General features: G+C 35.0%; 1 protein-coding gene and 1 long non-coding RNA gene across 3 annotated transcripts; one reads left to right on the top strand and one right to left on the bottom strand.

Moving 5' to 3' along the window:
- The first annotated feature begins 1,951 nt into the window (after nt 1–1,951).
- LOC121251650 lies at nt 1,952–2,540 on the top strand. Its single transcript, XR_005938072.1, has 2 exons — nt 1,952–2,042; nt 2,217–2,540. It is a non-coding gene; the product is annotated as an uncharacterized LOC121251650 (long non-coding RNA).
- LOC121251649 (profilin-1-like) lies at nt 2,336–4,159 on the bottom strand. Of its 2 annotated transcripts, XM_041150948.1 has the most exons (4): nt 3,883–4,159; nt 2,853–2,990; nt 2,454–2,596; nt 2,336–2,362 (listed from the first exon to the last, which is right to left on the bottom strand). In XM_041150948.1, exons 1-3 carry the CDS (start codon nt 4,003–4,005, stop codon nt 2,462–2,464), a joined length of 396 nt encoding a protein of 131 aa, XP_041006882.1. In that variant the 5' UTR covers nt 4,006–4,159; the 3' UTR covers nt 2,336–2,362; nt 2,454–2,461. The 2 variants fall into 2 exon arrangements, with proteins under 2 accessions (XP_041006882.1, XP_041006881.1); XM_041150947.1 differs by having other exon boundaries at nt 2,336–2,596; nt 3,883–4,158.
- Between the last annotated feature and the right edge of the window lie 12,402 nt (nt 4,160–16,561).

Here is a 16,561-nt window from a genome sequence, read left to right as displayed (position 1 = left end):
TCATCTCATTGAAACATGTCTCTCTCCTTGCTCACTCTAGACTTTCCTCCACCAACTGGATAGATGCACTGCTCACAGCTACCTACATTGTAAACCGACTGCCAAGCTCTATTCTTGTTCACTTCGGTCCCTTTGAGAAGCTCTTCTACACCCCACCTAACTACACTACCCTTCATAGCTTCAGCTGTGCTTGCTACCCTCTTCTTCATCCATACAATCACCACAAACTTCAGTTTCATAGTAAGAGCATTAGCATTGGACTCATCAATCTTCAAATTTTGATGAATTTAGCTTTAAAAGTACTGCATTGGATTCACCATATACACAAATCTTAAACTTTGAGCTACAGAACATTCATCTTCATCTTCAAATTTGAAGACCCACTGTTCATAGCTATCCGGATTATTTTATACTTATTTGAATGACGTTGGCGGCTGGACCATGTTAAATGAATTTATTGAGACTGGCCAAACATTGTCGTTTTGATACATGAAGCTAAAAACAAAACGTAATAGAAAATTGTGCATTATATTGTTGCTCAAATCACATGAATTCCTATATATAAAAAAAATCACATGAATTCGTAGTTTTTTATACAATTCTCTTTATAAACTTAATATTTTTTTACGTCTCAAATAAATATATTAAGTCTAAACATGAATAAAAATTACGAAACTATATAAAAATTGTGTATTATAATTTGTATATATATGATTGTTGGGTAGAAGAAGGGTTGACAAAATGTATTTGTTGGATAATTAGGTTAAAGAAAAAAATTAATTGGGAACCAATAATTGAAGTATCAAATTAAATTATTAATTAACATATATTTAGTATAATTTTAAAATATGAAAGAAAAAATTAAAAATATTATTATTAAAAAAATAATATTATATTATTATTTTGATGAATCTAATAGTTAATTCAATGTGAAGTTATGGATAGGAAGGTTTTAAATTTATAGAAAATATGTACTTTTCATCAAATTTTGAAGATAAATTTGATGAAACCAATGTCAATGCTCTAATGTGTGTATTTTTGTTGGCTATGCCTCCAATCAGAAAGGCTATCAATGTCTTGATCCTGCTGCCCAACGTGTCTATATTTCACATAATGTTGTTTTTGATAAAAGCTTGTTTCCAGCTGCCTCTACTACTTCCATGGTTGCTTCTAGTAGTACTGCTCCTACCAGAGGTACATTTCTCACTGTCCCCCCTCTTTACTTCTCCAACTGTGACACCTTCCTCTCCTCCACTCTCGAGTTCTATTTCCCCTGTTTCTGTGCCAATTTCTGAACCCCCTTTCCCCACTCCTTCCCCACTACCTGTATTACCCAATCCACCACTCCCCTATGCCCCTGTTCTCTGGTGCGATAACATTGGCATGCTTGCTCTTGCTTCCAATCCCATATTTTACGCTTGAACCAAGCACATTGAAGTCGATTATCACTTTATACGTGAAAAAGTTTTTAACAAAGAAATCTCCACAAAATACATTGCTACTGCAAATCAGATTGCCGACATATTCACTAAGGGACTTACTTATGCACGTTTCTCTCTTCTACGCAGCAAGCTCATGGTTCAGCCTCCTCCCATGAGCTTGAAGGGGGGTGTTAACCAGCTGTGTTATCCTCAATCACATTCCACAAATCAAGCTTCATCAAAGGCAAGTCAACAAAGATCGTGCATGACAGGATAGCCTACATATCTGGCTTGATATGCTCACTGTTGATATCTCTGATGATAACGATCCCACAAATGATGTGCATTCCTTTTTTACCCCTTGTAACCGTTAGGAGAAATGCTGTATATAAACCCTGTGTATGTAACGTATATAGTGTGGTTGAATATAATACAAAAACAGTCTGAAATTCTTACAGTGATATCAATTCATACATACGGCTTTTGCCATTTTGAGACAGAAATCACTCGGGTTTGTATCAATAAATAGTCCAACCTCCATTTATGCAAAGAATCCCACACGGAATCAGCTCTTCAACATAAATATTCGACCCAACTCTTAAACTTGTTCGGTCGGATAATGTTAAAGAGGGTTTATCTTTATTTCTGTAAATTTTGCTGCTCTTTCTTCCACTGTAAACCACATTGACATTCAAACACGGGCTGTGATAGATATTCAAAATAAAAATAGTATATCAGATTTATGCCAAAGCGATATATCATATCCATTAAATGGAATACCACAGTAATGTAGAGAAATGTCTCACAAGATAATCATCATTATACTTCCATCAAAATAGTTACAAAGACAAAGACCAAAGTCATCACTCCCCAAGCATAAATCAAACCTTTGGTTCTAAGCATACTTCCCATACCGCTTAATATTTTGACATATCATTTCACTGCAACCAGTCGTTATTCAAACAGTAAGTCAGTAAATGCAGCCCTGTTTGCATAGAAGCGATGAAGATTTGTTCAAATTACATGGCATACCAAGGCAATTAGAGACCCTGATCAATGAGATAATCACCAAGCCTTTCGGTAATCATGTTGCATTGGCTAGGAGCCATTGGTTCATCATAGATACCAATTATTAAGGCCTGATTTGTCTTCTTCAAGGTAACACCACCAGGACCCTGAAAATGCAATGGGAAAGGCTGAGAATACAACAATATTATTTTCTTATATATTGATGAAAAAACGAGTAAAAAGGATGACACTCTTTTTATCTTATGACAAATAAATGGCAGCAGCTAAAGAGTTTGATATTAACCGTATCGACCCTCCCCCCCTTTTTTTCTCAGCATAAGTACCTTAAACATACTTTCAAAATGACACAATGTGGCAGTGCCAATACAATTGTCAAATTAAGATCGGATGTGAGATCATCACCTTTTTCCCTCGAATGACAGCTCCTGCCTCCCCTTGGATCACCATATACTTTGTGCCACCAAGGTACAACCCAGTCGGAGCAAGTGATCCAGGTTCAGCAAAGTCATTCATAATGCCAGTTATTTCTTCAGGCTTCAACTAATGCAACATCAACATAGAAAGAACTGGCAGTTAATTCAGGAAAAAAGAAGCGCTGATATATGTAATGCATTCAAAGGATGTCATTATGATCAAGCATGCATGAGCATTCGTGTGTAACATTTTTTTTATAAGTAAATTCAGTGTAATATTGCATGCTTTAGGATCTAATAAATAGGAAAAATGAAATTATTGCTCCTCCTGATAATTTTTGTGACCCGCAGATAACAATTTTGGCAATTACTTTTTTTCAATCAATAAAAAGTGTGCACCAGGACAAAGAGAAGAAAATGCTAGAGAAAAAGCCCTTCTTTTCTAAAGCATTCAACTTCATTCCCTTCCACTTTGTTATCAGATTCAACCCATATCACAAAAATCTCCAGCTCATTCAGTTTTACCAAAACCACTATATTAAAAAAGATTGGGAAAATATAGTAAGCAAAAAATCAAGCCAAAGTAAAAAATTCATAATAAATGGTACAAATGTGACTATTACAACAGCGAAGGCTTTTTTTCTGTTAATTGATCCTTGAGAAGTTCGAACAGCAAGCTCAGAAAACCAAATGCATACAAAACATACATGCAAATATACGTATGTGAAATCGCAGATTGATCCGAACCCACAATAAATAAAAGAACCCAAATTGCAAAGACCGTCGGATCAGATAGGAAACCAGCAAAAAAAAAATCTCACTTTTTATTTTTCAAAATTGCATCAGTTCAAAGATTCGAATTACACTGAAAAAAAAAAAAAAAAAAAGATCGGATCGAATATCAGGCATCAAGCCCCACAAGTAAATTAAGCAGTCGTTCTACTTCCTACAAACATCAATAGATGATATACAAACTGAAGGAAGCGAATAAGGAAAGGAAGAAAAGAAGCAAAACGAACCTGAGGGAAAGTGGAACTCTGGGCCCAAACGCTACCGTCATGGCCAATGATAGCGGCGGCGGAGAGATGATTGCCTTCGATTTCGCACATGAGGTGCTCATCTACGTAAGTTTGCCACGACATATTCTTCTGCTTCTTTGAGTAATCTCCGATGGTCGGTGTCCGGTTTATGCGGCCTCCGCAGAGTAAAGAGTCTTGCTTGCTCTCTTTCTATCTCTCTCTGTCGGGTCAACTCCTGGTGAGCAGTGAGCAGTCGGTAGCGTTGAGACCACGGAGATAACTGTTCCTAAAAAATAATGAAACGCCATATATTTACCAAACTGCCCACCCTTTTCTTTCCTTTCCTGGAACGTATTATTTTTCAAGAATTTGCGCTGTTTGGGACCACGTAAATACGCCCATCCTTCTTTCCTTCCTTCCACATTATTTTTTTATTTTTCTATTTTCAACCTCCAAAAACCCATTAATTCAAAATTGAGTAATGTCATAAAATGTGATTTTAATATGAAGATATTATCTATCAATTTTTAAAATTTTTCTTTAAAAAATAATTTAAAAATAATAAAAGAAACATGTGAATTATTTAGAAATCTTTAAGGCATTATTTTCATTTTCTTATAGTTTTTAAAAGCTTATATATTATTATTATGTGATGATGCAGTAGATTGCAATGCCTCAACGCATGTATATTATTATTATTAATGCAGTATATTATTATTATTGGATATGTTTAATTAAATCTTGGTGAGAGAACCAAGAGTTTCATTTTTTTTTAAATAGAAAATTTGGGTTTGAAACTTCCATTCTTCTTAAATAAAATAAAAAATCTTGGTGAGACAATGACAAATGTATTATTATATTCTTAGTATTATGTATGTAAAATATTTAATTAAATGAGAGTAAAATGTAATGTAGAGTGTCATCGTTCGAATTCAGTATCTCTATTACTTAAAATCATTATTTGTTTTCAAAATTTATATTTATAAAAATTATAAATTTAATTATTTATATTATATTATTAACATGCAAGTGATAATAATACCAAAAATATGCACTTATTACAAAAACTTCAATATTAATATTAATATTTTTTATTTCTCTTTTCAAAAGTAAAAGCGACAAAGGTGTCCTAAACTACTTCAGAATTTTGAAATAAAGCAAAACCAAAGTAAAATCTCTTCCTCATGAAAAAATGAACAGAAAAAAGTAATGATGATAATGTCTCATTTGTTTTGGAAAATGAGATATGAGATGAGTTAAAATTAAAATTAAAAATTAAATAAAATATTATTATAAAATATTTTTTAATATTATTTTTATTTTGAGATTTTAAAAAATTAAATTATTTATTTTATTTTGTGTGAGAATTTAAGAAAATTATAATGATTAGATGAGACGAGTTCTTTTTCTTATTTAACTTCTAAAGCAGAGAAAAAAAAAAAAGTATAAAAAAAAAAAAAAAAAAAGGTATCAAAATGTAGGCGAGTAACGCATAAGAATATGCACTTGACTTCTGTTACGGAAAAACAAGAGATGGAATTTGAGAGAAATCAGTGCAGAAAATTCGATTGTATGGAGTTTTGTTGAATCCATACTTATGGCAGAAAATTGTTGGAATGAAGCAAAAACAAATCCTTGATATGGAGAACCAAAATACAAGATTCGTTTGGATAGTGAGATAAGATGTTTTTAGATGAGTTGAATAAAATATTATTTTTTAATATTATTTTTATTTTAGGATTTGAAAAAATTAAGTTGTTTATTATATTTTATGTGAAAATTTAAAAAAATTATAATGATGAAATGAGATGAGATGAGATGATTTCTGTATCGAAACGAGCCATAAAGCTCCAACAATTAAAATGGAACCAAAAAAGAAAGTTGGATGAATACACACCACAAAGTAGAAAAGATGAGCCACACCGTTCGACCCTTTCAGTCTAGTGTATGCTTTTGTTTGAACTAGGGCTATGCAAATTTTTGAGATTTTCGACTCCGTCCGACCTCCGCTCCGATTCTGACTTCGACAGAGTCAAGTCTTCGAAATGCGGAGTTGGAGTTTGAGCTCTGAACTCTGATTCCGATTTATTTTTTTTTTAAATCCAAATGTAGAACGACGTCGTTTTACATCTGGATTTAAACAAAAAATAAATAAATAAATAAATAAACGTGGAACGACGTCGTTTCATCACATGGAGGGTCTAAAATACAGGACCCCCTTCTTTTCTTCCTTCTTCCCCGAATCCCATTCTTCCCTTCTTCTCTGAATCTCTCATCTATGCCTCGCCGCCTCTATGAGTTCGTTCTCTCTCTGTTGCCTTTGTTCCCTCTCTGCACCTCTGTAGTCCATTCCCCTTCACTTCCCAGGCCAGCCTCCGTTCGGCCTCTAGTAAGTGCAGTTAGACTCTGAGCCCTAAATCATGTAATTTTCCGCAATTTTTCCTTTTTTCATGTTGTTGGGTTGCCTGGAATTAGTTGTTTTGGGTTGCCTTAAACCTTTTGTTATAGTAAGGAAATGTGATAGACTTGAATAGGGTTGATGCATTGGACCATGCAAACCAGTATGCATGCAATGTGTTCAACAAAATGTTGAAAAGAAGAAGTTTAATTGTTTGTTGTGGTATCTGGCCGGTGCCAACCTTTCATTACCCTATTTAATGAGAACTAGCATATAAAGATTGTTTTTGTATTAATTTAATTAAAAAATTCATAAATTAATTGTACTACAGTACTCTAATCCAATGGAGATCATTAAGGCTATGCAAAATTCTGAAATTTTTGACTTCGCCCGACATCGACTCCAATTCTGACTCTGCCGTAGTCGGAGTGATCGAAAAATGGATTCAGAGTGCGGAGTGGCTCTAAATAGGTAGTCGGAGTCGGAGTCCAATTTTTTTTTTTTAAAAAATCCGGATGTAGTCGTTTTACATCTGGATTTTTTTAAAAAAAAAGTCAAATGACACCATTCCACTTAATATGGAACGGCATCGTTTCATCACACGGAGGGTCCAAAACGGAGGACCCCCCTTCCCTTCCCTTCTCTCTTCTTCCTTTTTCCTTCTTCCTCATTCTCTCTCAAGTTGCACGTCTGAACGGCTGAACTAGTGAACCTCCACCTCGCCACCCGTTCCCTCTCTATTGCCGCCGTGAGTCTTTGCTCCTCCGTATTTCGCAACTTCAATCCGAGCTTCAGCCTACGGTGAGAACCCGATTCCGAGCCCTAAAATTAAATTGCTTGATTTAATTTTATGTATTCCGTTACTCATAGCATGCACGTCTGAGTATTTTGTTGTGATTGAAATGAATTTGTTTTGTAAATTTATAGTATGGAAATGTGTTTGATAAAATGTGCAATGTGTTTGTATGTTGTGTTGTATGCATGCAATGTGTTTGATAAAATGTGTAAGAGATGTTTCTATGGAATTAGACTGATTCTCCTTAAAGCAATGTGTTGTATGCATGCAATATTGCAATGTGTTTAATTTGAAAGTATCAAGAACAACTGAAATGATCATATTGTTATAATATAATTTTTTAATATTATATTTACTTTGAAATTTGTAAAAGCTCAACATCCAAACGGGCTGAGAGGCTGAGATCAACATTTTATTAAAAAACTTCAAGTGCAAATCTACATAGCAAATACATTTTTCACATTGTTAATACAATAAAAATTAATTTATTAGAGAACTTTAAAATCTAACATTTAAATTATAAATATGACATATGAACAATCATGTGGAGAGAATGACACTAACTTGCAAATAAATGTTTTTAATTATCACTAATCTTTTAAAATTACTAGGAAGATAGTGCAGCTTGCCTGCAATTATACAGCTATGGTGATCGGTGAAATTAAGGATGGTTATATGGAATCATTCATCTTGGCTGGCCCCAAAGATATATTGTTGCTAATTAATCAAACACTGGCAATTAATCCTCTACCCCACTTGATAATACAGAATTATGTCCTTTTGTTTTAACACTTGTTTAATTTATAGGCCTTTTTATGTTAAAAACATACATAGATTCATTTAATTGAGGTGCTGTTATTAATTTATGGTCTCTAAGTACTATACATAGGGTCTGCTTAAAAAGATCACCAACAATAATGAAAATGTCTAGCAATTAAATTTGTGCTAGCTGTCTAAAATACATAGCAAAAAGAGAAGATATCGATAATGCCAACTAGTATTATGCATGGGATAATTGAGTTTCATCGACAATAATGTAAAATAGCCACTAGATTCTAGAGCCATATACACCTTTTTGCTTACCACGAAATGATTAAAATCCTCACAATCAAGTGCACTTTCTAATTTAAATAAATAAAATATGAAAAGGATTATTAAATAAAACACTTTTTAATTCTTATAAAGAAAGATATTATATATCAACCTTCTTATTATTTCGAAAAATAATATTTACATTTTTAGAAATTGATATTTATAGTTTTAGGGTCTAATGCATTTAAATAATTGTGAAATGTAATGGAATCGACTTTTGCATGAGAATGAAGGGGTATTCTGGGTTTGCATCTATCTGTTTTGGTGTCTGGATGTAATAGTCATCAGCTCCTGTTTACGTTTTAACTTGGATCCATGGTTCCATATTGCCGGTAAATGACCATTGTGAAAGTAATTTGACCATCTTTCTAAATGACCATTGAGACACAAGTGGATCTATCTTTTCACCAAAACAAAACCAGTTTTGCTAGGGAAACAACTAAACAGATTCAAATTGGCATCAACAATAAGATAAACTCAATTTCAAATTGATTAGAGAAGATTAATGAAATTGGTATCAACAAAACCAGTTTTGCTAGGGAAACATGAGCTGCTCTAACTGTTTAATTATTCCGTTTCTTGTATGTTCTTTACCTGTCAAAGTTGATCTTATTTAGATGCTGGCTTAAATTAGTAATGTTTTGGAACACGTTATGATACAATAATATATGTCCTATATCTTTGCGTTGATTTAAATTTTTAATATAGCCTAGTTATTTTTTAAACTAATTTTTTGCTTCTAATTTAGTTTTTGAATTTCATTGATTGTGATATAAATCCTAGATTTAGTGGAGATGATCGTCCACAAGGGGATGTGGGGGATGCCAATGCTACGACTCCTATACCAGTGGGTACTTCCACCCCTAAAGCCACATCTAGGGCAGCTACATCTTGTGCGAGTAGTCGACTCCCACTCCCAGTAGATATAGAGGATGAGGATATGTTCAACAAAGAGGAGGAGATGCCTATTGAGCAAGATCAACCACCACGGCCTTCTAAAAAGGCATTTCACCAAAATTCCTAATGATATTGCGAACCTAATAGCAAGATGTCATTACTGTGGGCAACTTTGTGGATGTCATTCGAAGAAGCAAGGCACCAGTGTGTTAATAGCACATCTAAATAGTTGCCAACGATATAAGATCGCAAAGGGATTGGCGGGCACTGATCAGACCAACCTCAGTTACCAAACTTCTACAACCACTGATGGTACACATACTAAGAAACTGGTCATCCCTCAATATAGTGAGAAGATGCTGAGAGACATGCTTGCAGAGATGACAATTACTGATGAGATGCCCTTTACCACAGTCGAGAAAAGAGGCTTTCGAAATTTTTTGAACTTTGTTGAGCCACGATTTCCCATTCCATCACGGTATACAGTGATGCGAGATTGTATGGAGAGGCATGCGAAAGACAAGGCAGAGATGAGGAAGATGTTTATTACCACTGGTCAGAGAGTGTCGTTTACGACTGACACATGGACGTCCATACAGAACGTTTGCTACATATATATCACAGCACACTACATTGACAGTGAGTGGAATTTGCATAAAAGAATTATTGGCTTTAAAGAAATTATGGATCATAAAGGTGCATCCATTGGGGCGAAGATGGATGATTGTTTAAAGGACTGAGGAATTCAAAAAGTGCTATGTATTACAGTTGATAATGCCAGTGCCAATGAAACAGTAATTGATTGGTTTAAACGAAACACGACCATGAAAGATGATGTCATTCGGGCCCACGAGTTTATTGATGTTCGATACTGTGTTCATATCGTCAACTTCATAGTTATTGAGAGGTTAAAAGAGGTTGATGATTCCATTACCTCAGTCCGCAGCATTATGCGACATGTGAGGGGTTCCCCCCAAAGGCTTGCCAAGTTTGAGGCAATAGCGGAAGATCTTAAGATTGAATGTTCTAGTATGTTGTGCTTGGACAGAAGTACCAAAAAACGTTCAAGCGAATGGAGGTCGATAATGGGGGCCTGAGGTATGCTTTGTTGGAGCCAGCAGGATAGGGGCTCAGTGAGCCAGATGCACATGATTGGACTAGTGTGAGGTACTTTGTTGAATTTTTAAGAATTTTTTATGACATAACTATGCGGCTATCTAGATCCAAATATACGACTGCGAACTCATTCTTCAGCGAGCTCTCGGAGCTTCACTTCCACTTGGAAAATAATTGTGCTGACTCTGGTGGATTATTATCTTCTATGGCTACGAGGATGAAGATCAAATATGATAAATATTGGGAGAATATTGAGAAGATAAATAGATTACTACTTGTGGCTGTGATCCTTGACTCCTGATATAATTTGGCCGCTCTAGAATTTGGGTAAATTTCGTTCTCAGGGCAGTGAAGGCTGCAGAGTTTATTAGAGTGCTAAAAAGTGATATTGATGATTTATATAATCACTACAGTAATAGTGATCAGCCTTCATCCACAGCTGGTAGCTCCTTACATTCGAGGTCGATGGGGTCGACAGCTTTCTTAAGTGATACTGACCCATCCGTAGGGGTTAGAGGTCATCGTATTATACAGCAGTATCATCAACTCATGTCAACAATGAATATTATGCAGTGTACATCTAAGGTTGAACGATATTTTATGGAAGCTATAGAGGCACCTAGTGATGTATTTCAGTTATTAACTTAGTGGAAGATTAATTCCACCAAGTATCCAGTCATTTCCCGTGTAGCTCGAGATGTGCTAGCCATTCATGTCACTACGATTGTCCCAGAGCCAGCATTTAGCACTGGAGGTCGCATGTTGGATGCTTATCGAAGTTCATTGTCACCGTCAACCGTGGAGACCCTTGTTTGCACACAGAATTGGATAAGTAAAACACTCATTGGACTAGATACCGTTGGCGTTGATGCCGAGAGCTATAGACTTGAATCGGGTAAGTTTATATACTTTTAAATGATTATTTAATTATTTTTAATGTTTCTAACTTCTACTTTTTATGATTTTATAGACCTAATTATGAACTCTAACATAATCTTGAGAGTTGGGATGGAGTTGAGAAAACTCCCTTTCTTTGTAAGAATGAAATTATACTTTTATCGTGTTCATTTTTTTTATCAATTTTTTTCATTTATTGATTGCAACTTTCTATCTTCATTTCAGGCATGACCAATGGACCATTGACATTTGAGTGAAATGAGCATTTAATATTTATGTAGTTATCTTCCAAGGATAAGTCAATGTTGTTATTACGTCATAAATGAAACTGTTATAACTTATGGCTACATCATACATATTATTTAGTTTTTAAACTATTGTATTTAAACTTCCTTTTTTTTTTATATCTTTTCAGTATTTTTTTTTTTACAGGTTTGGACTTGGGCTTTGGTGATCATATTTAATAATTTATGTAGTTATATTCATGTAGTTACATTACATTGTGCTCGATCCGAGCAAAAACTAAAACAAGGACCCACCACATGGCACATGATACTCTTATTAGTCTTAATGTCTTATATTTATTTTTAGATCAAGTCGTAGACACACCTACCTCTGTTAATAGTGCTATTGTAATGGATCAAATTTATTTTTGCATAAAATTTATTTAACAACAGAAATTAACCACATTATTTATTTAAGTACTATTTTTTTTAGCCCAATAGACGGTTGGAGCTCCTATCGGAGGTCAGAGTTCCGACCGGAGCTCTGACCTCTGATTGGAGTCAGACTCCGAACTCCAATCGAAATCGGAGTCGGAGCAAAAACTTCGCTCCGACTAGCTCGGAAACGGCTACTCCGACTCCGTCAGAGTCGGAGCTCAACCCTATAGATCACTATGAACGGAAGTCCAATGATATTTATGAAGCCTCAACCATTCCCATCATAGCTAACCATTGAAGTCTAATTATTTTGCATATATAATTCGTAGGAAGTGTTTCTAGATTTCATAGCCTAAACTTGAGTTATTATTTGAACATGCTATGTGCCACAGACTTGGAAACTTGAGTTCCTTCTTGACCTAATGAGTAATGGCCAATGGGGGAGACTGGGAGAGTTTGAAAACAAATATATAAACCGCAACTATAAATGTATAATTGGCTACCAAAGCATAAAGTTGTGTCCTTGGCACAATCCATAAGTGCATGACTGAAAAGGGTACGCTGATCAGATGGTTTAGGGTGTTTTAAACTTTTGCTCATCCATATATATTTGCTTGGTGTTTTTGCATCTTACTCATGCATATATATTTCAATAATTCCTTGGTGAAGTTGCTCTTGCATGCATCTTACTCATGCATATATATTTCAATAATATTATGGAAATCATATTATGGAAATTATGGAACTCATATTTTAATTTTTTCTATCTGCGATTCTTCATGAGTGTTTCTCTTTTATGGAAATCATGCACTTTCAGTTTGGGTGGCAGCCCATGTATGTTTCTTTAGCCTTAGCTTCCAGGATTTTTCTTCATCTTAAATGAGTGATGCCTTATAATATAGCCTAGTTATTTTCTAAACTAATTTTTTATTTCTAATTTATTTTTTCAGCTTCTTTGATTGTGATATGGATCCTACACCTAGTGGAGAGGATTATCCACAAGGGGATGTGGTAGATGCCAATGCTACTGCTCCTACACCGGTAGGTACTTCCACCCCTAAAGCCATATCTAGAGTAGCTACTTCTTGTGCGAGTAGTCGACTCCCAGTAGATATAAAAGTGGAGGATATGTTCAACGAAGATGAGGAAATGTCCATTGAGCACGATCAACCACCACAATATTCTAAAAAAAGGTCGTGGACATAGAAGCATTTCACCAAAATTTATGGTGATTGTGCGAACCAGCAAGCAAGATGTCACCACTGTGGGCAACTTTGTGGTTGACATTCGAAGAAGCAAGGCACCAGTGTGTTTATAGTACATCTAAATGGTTGCCAGCGATATAAGATAGCGAAGGGATTGTCGGCCACTAATCAGACCAAGCTTAGTTACGAAACTTCTACAGCCACTGATGGTATATAGGTTAAGAAATTGGTCATCCTTCAATATAGTGAGAAGATGTTGAGGGACATGCTTGCAGATATGATAGTTACTGATGAGATACCCTTTACCACAATTGACAAAAAAGACTTCCGAAAGCTTGTACAAACTATTGAGCCACGATTTTTCATTCCATCACGGTATATGGTGATGCGAGATTGTATGAAGAGGCATGCGAAGGAGAAGGCATAGATGAAGATACTTATTACCACTGGCCAGTGAGTGTTATTTACAACTGACACATAGATGTCCATACAGAATGTCTGCTACATGTGTATCACAGCACTACATTAATAGTGAGTGAATTTTGCATAAAAGAATTATTGGCTTCAAAACAATTGTGGATCATAAAGGTGCATCCATTGGGGCGAAGATGAATGATTGTATAAAGGACTGGTGAATACGAAAAGTGTTGTGTATTACAGTTGACAATGCAAGTGCCAATAACACAACAATTGATTGGTTCAAGCGGAATACGACGGTAAAAGATGATGTCATTCGTTAGCACGAGTTTATTCATATTTGATGTTGTACTTATATCATCAAACTCACAGTTGTTGATAGGTTAAAAGAGGTTGATGATTCCATTACCAAAGTCCACAACATTGTGCGATATGTGAGGGCTCCCCCCAAAGGCTTGCCAAGTTTAAGGCAATAGCAGATCTTCAGATTGGATGTTCTAGTATATTGTGCTTAGACGCTCCGACTCAATAGAACTCTACATACATGATATTGGATGTGACACAAAAGTACCAAAGAGCGTTGGAGTGGATAAAGGTCGAGGATGGAGGCCTGAGGTATGCTTTGTTGGAGCCAGCAGGACAAGGGCTCAGTGCGCAGGACAAGGGCTCGGTGCACCGAACGTACATGATTGAACTAGAATGAGGTACTTTGTTCAATTTTTTGAAAATTTTTTATGACATAACCATGCGGATATCTGGATCCAAATATACGTCTGCGAACTTCTACTTCAACGAGCTCTCGAGGTTTCATTTCCACTTTTAAAATAGTTGTATTGACTCCAGGAGATTGTTATCTGCTATGGCTACAAGGGTGAAGACTAAATATATTAAATATTGGGAAAATATTGATAAGATAAATAGATTACTATTTGTGGTTGTGATCCTTGACCCCCAATATAAGTTGGTCGTTATAGAATTTTGGGTAAATTTCGTCTACGGGGCAATAAAGGTTGTAGAGTTTATTAGAGTGTTAAAAGTGATATTGATGACTTAGAGCATTGGCATTGGATTGGCCATCTTATTCTTCAAATTTTGACTGATATGTAACTTTTTCACTTTTAGCTCATTATTCAAAACTTAAAGTCTACATTGGATTAATCATCACACTCTCTATAATAATAAAATATTAATATTTTTATTTTTATATTTTTATAATTAATTTTTATTTTATAATTAATTCTTTTTTCATAATCTCCTATAATCTCCAACAATCATATTCATTTTCATTTTCACAATCAAATAAACAAAGTTTCATCACACAATATCAATATTCAAAAACAATAAACAAAGTTTTATCCAATAAACAATTTAATACCATATCAATATCCAAATATACAAGTTTCATCACTGCTCACAGTACAACAATCATATATAGTTGATGTCCACATTCTCAAACACTCATATTTGTGAGCAGTGATTCACCAATTCCTAACCATATAAAACTTACAAAAATAACGAAGTTTTTTGTAATAGACGAGCCTGCTCCCAAAGATTTCTTGTAAAAGTTCTCAAGAAAAACATCAATCTCGCCATATTATGTTCTAACAATATGAATGAGCCCTGCCCAAGGTGTGACCCTTTTCATCACATAAGGCCAGGCTATTCACAAGTTCGTTCTATAGATTCTTCTACAACAGACAGGGAATGTCATCAATTAGGCAACAGAGCAAAAGTTCTATGCATAGACTAAAAACAAGAACTTGAAGCTTGACATTGGAGATCATAATACCCCGCAAATCACATACACACTCAATACCCTTCAAATCATATACAAATATGTTCTCCATTTCCAATCGTTAAGAACAATAACGAAAGCTTGCCTTGTAGTCATTAATTAAATCAAAATAGAGAAGTTACTTGTGAAATCAAACATCAGAAAATCGTACAAATAATATTTGTAGTAATAATTATAAATTAGTTTGGAGATTTCTGATAACTAGTGAGATTCCCGTTCCAAGTTCTCTTTTCTTTTCGTTTCATTTTTTTCAATTTCATCCAGTGCTCGATAAATCTTTTTGTAGTAATACGACCCCATGCATCTTTTTTTTTTTTTGTTAGAATCTCTGTTGGTCCAAGCTCATGATAAATAAGCCCAGAAAGATAAATAAATAGATAAAAACAAAATTTGTGGATATAAATGGCAGTGTTCAAAGTTTCAAACCTCGATTTGAAATCGCAACTTCCCCAACCCTTGCATCTTCAAGGATGAAATCAACTCTAGTCAGAATTTTAACCTCGCCTTGGTTAATCCCTTTTCTCTAATTTTTTTTTCCTACACAAGCCAACAGTTGGTTCAGATCTAGAGAAGAAAGTGAGAAGAGGGTTTACCAACAGTTGCCTCTTCTCGCGTTGCAATCCCTCTGAATCTCTCCAGCTGTTTCTTCTTCTCTTCTTCTCTCTCGTGTTTTCTCTAGAAGATATACAAAATGCCCAGACTATTTTTTTTATGATTGTACAAAATTCCCAGGTGATGCGAGAGAGGAAAGAAGAAGAGAAAGAAGAGAGAGAGAAAAAAAAAAAAGAAATCGCGGGAGAGAAAGTGGGAAGAAGAAGGCAGAGACGTGAGAGAGGGAAGAAGAAGAGAAAGAAGAGAGAGAAAGAAAGAGAGAAAGAAATCGTGAGAGAGAAAGAGGGAAGAAGAAGGTAGAGACGTGAGAGACAGAGGGAAGAAGAGAAGAAAGAAGAGACGAGGGAGAGAGAGGGAAGAAGAAGAAAGAAAAAAATCACGGGAGAGGGAGCCAAAAATAATAAATAATTCATTTAGACTTGGTACAGTTCTTTTCATCTTTAGAAAGAAATATGAAAATACTGTAGATCAAAGTTTAGATGAAAAGAGTTTAGCTAATTCAATGTGAGCCAACTATCTATAAAATTAGTTAAATTTGAAGATGAAATGAATTTTGAAGAAGCCAATGCTGATGCTCTTATATAGTCACTACAATAATAGTGGTCAGCCTTCATCCGCAACTGGTAGCTCTTCACATTCGAAACCGACGGGGTTGACAGCTTCCTTAGATAATATTGACCTATCCGGATAGGGTACATGTCATCTTATTATGCAGCAGTATCATCAACTCATTGCAACGAGAAATATTATATAGTGTACATCTGAAGTTGAACGATATTTTATGGAAGCTGT

This window comes from Juglans microcarpa x Juglans regia, chromosome 2S (genome assembly GCF_004785595.1).
Source record: "Juglans microcarpa x Juglans regia isolate MS1-56 chromosome 2S, Jm3101_v1.0, whole genome shotgun sequence".
NCBI lineage: Eukaryota > Viridiplantae > Streptophyta > Magnoliopsida > Fagales > Juglandaceae > Juglans > Juglans microcarpa x Juglans regia.
This window is presented reverse-complemented; position numbering and strand designations above follow the sequence as displayed.

Coding starts and splice junctions, on each gene's coding strand:
- LOC121251649 (XM_041150948.1), bottom strand. CDS start 4,005: ATGTCGTGGCAAACTTACGTAGATGAGCACCTCATGTGCGAAATCGAA. Junction 2,991..3,882: donor AGAGTTCCACTTTCCCTCAG/GTTCGTTTTGCT, acceptor ATGTTGCATTAG/TTGAAGCCTGAAGAAATAAC. Junction 2,597..2,852: donor CTGTCATTCGAGGGAAAAAG/GTGATGATCTCA, acceptor TTGCATTTTCAG/GGTCCTGGTGGTGTTACCTT.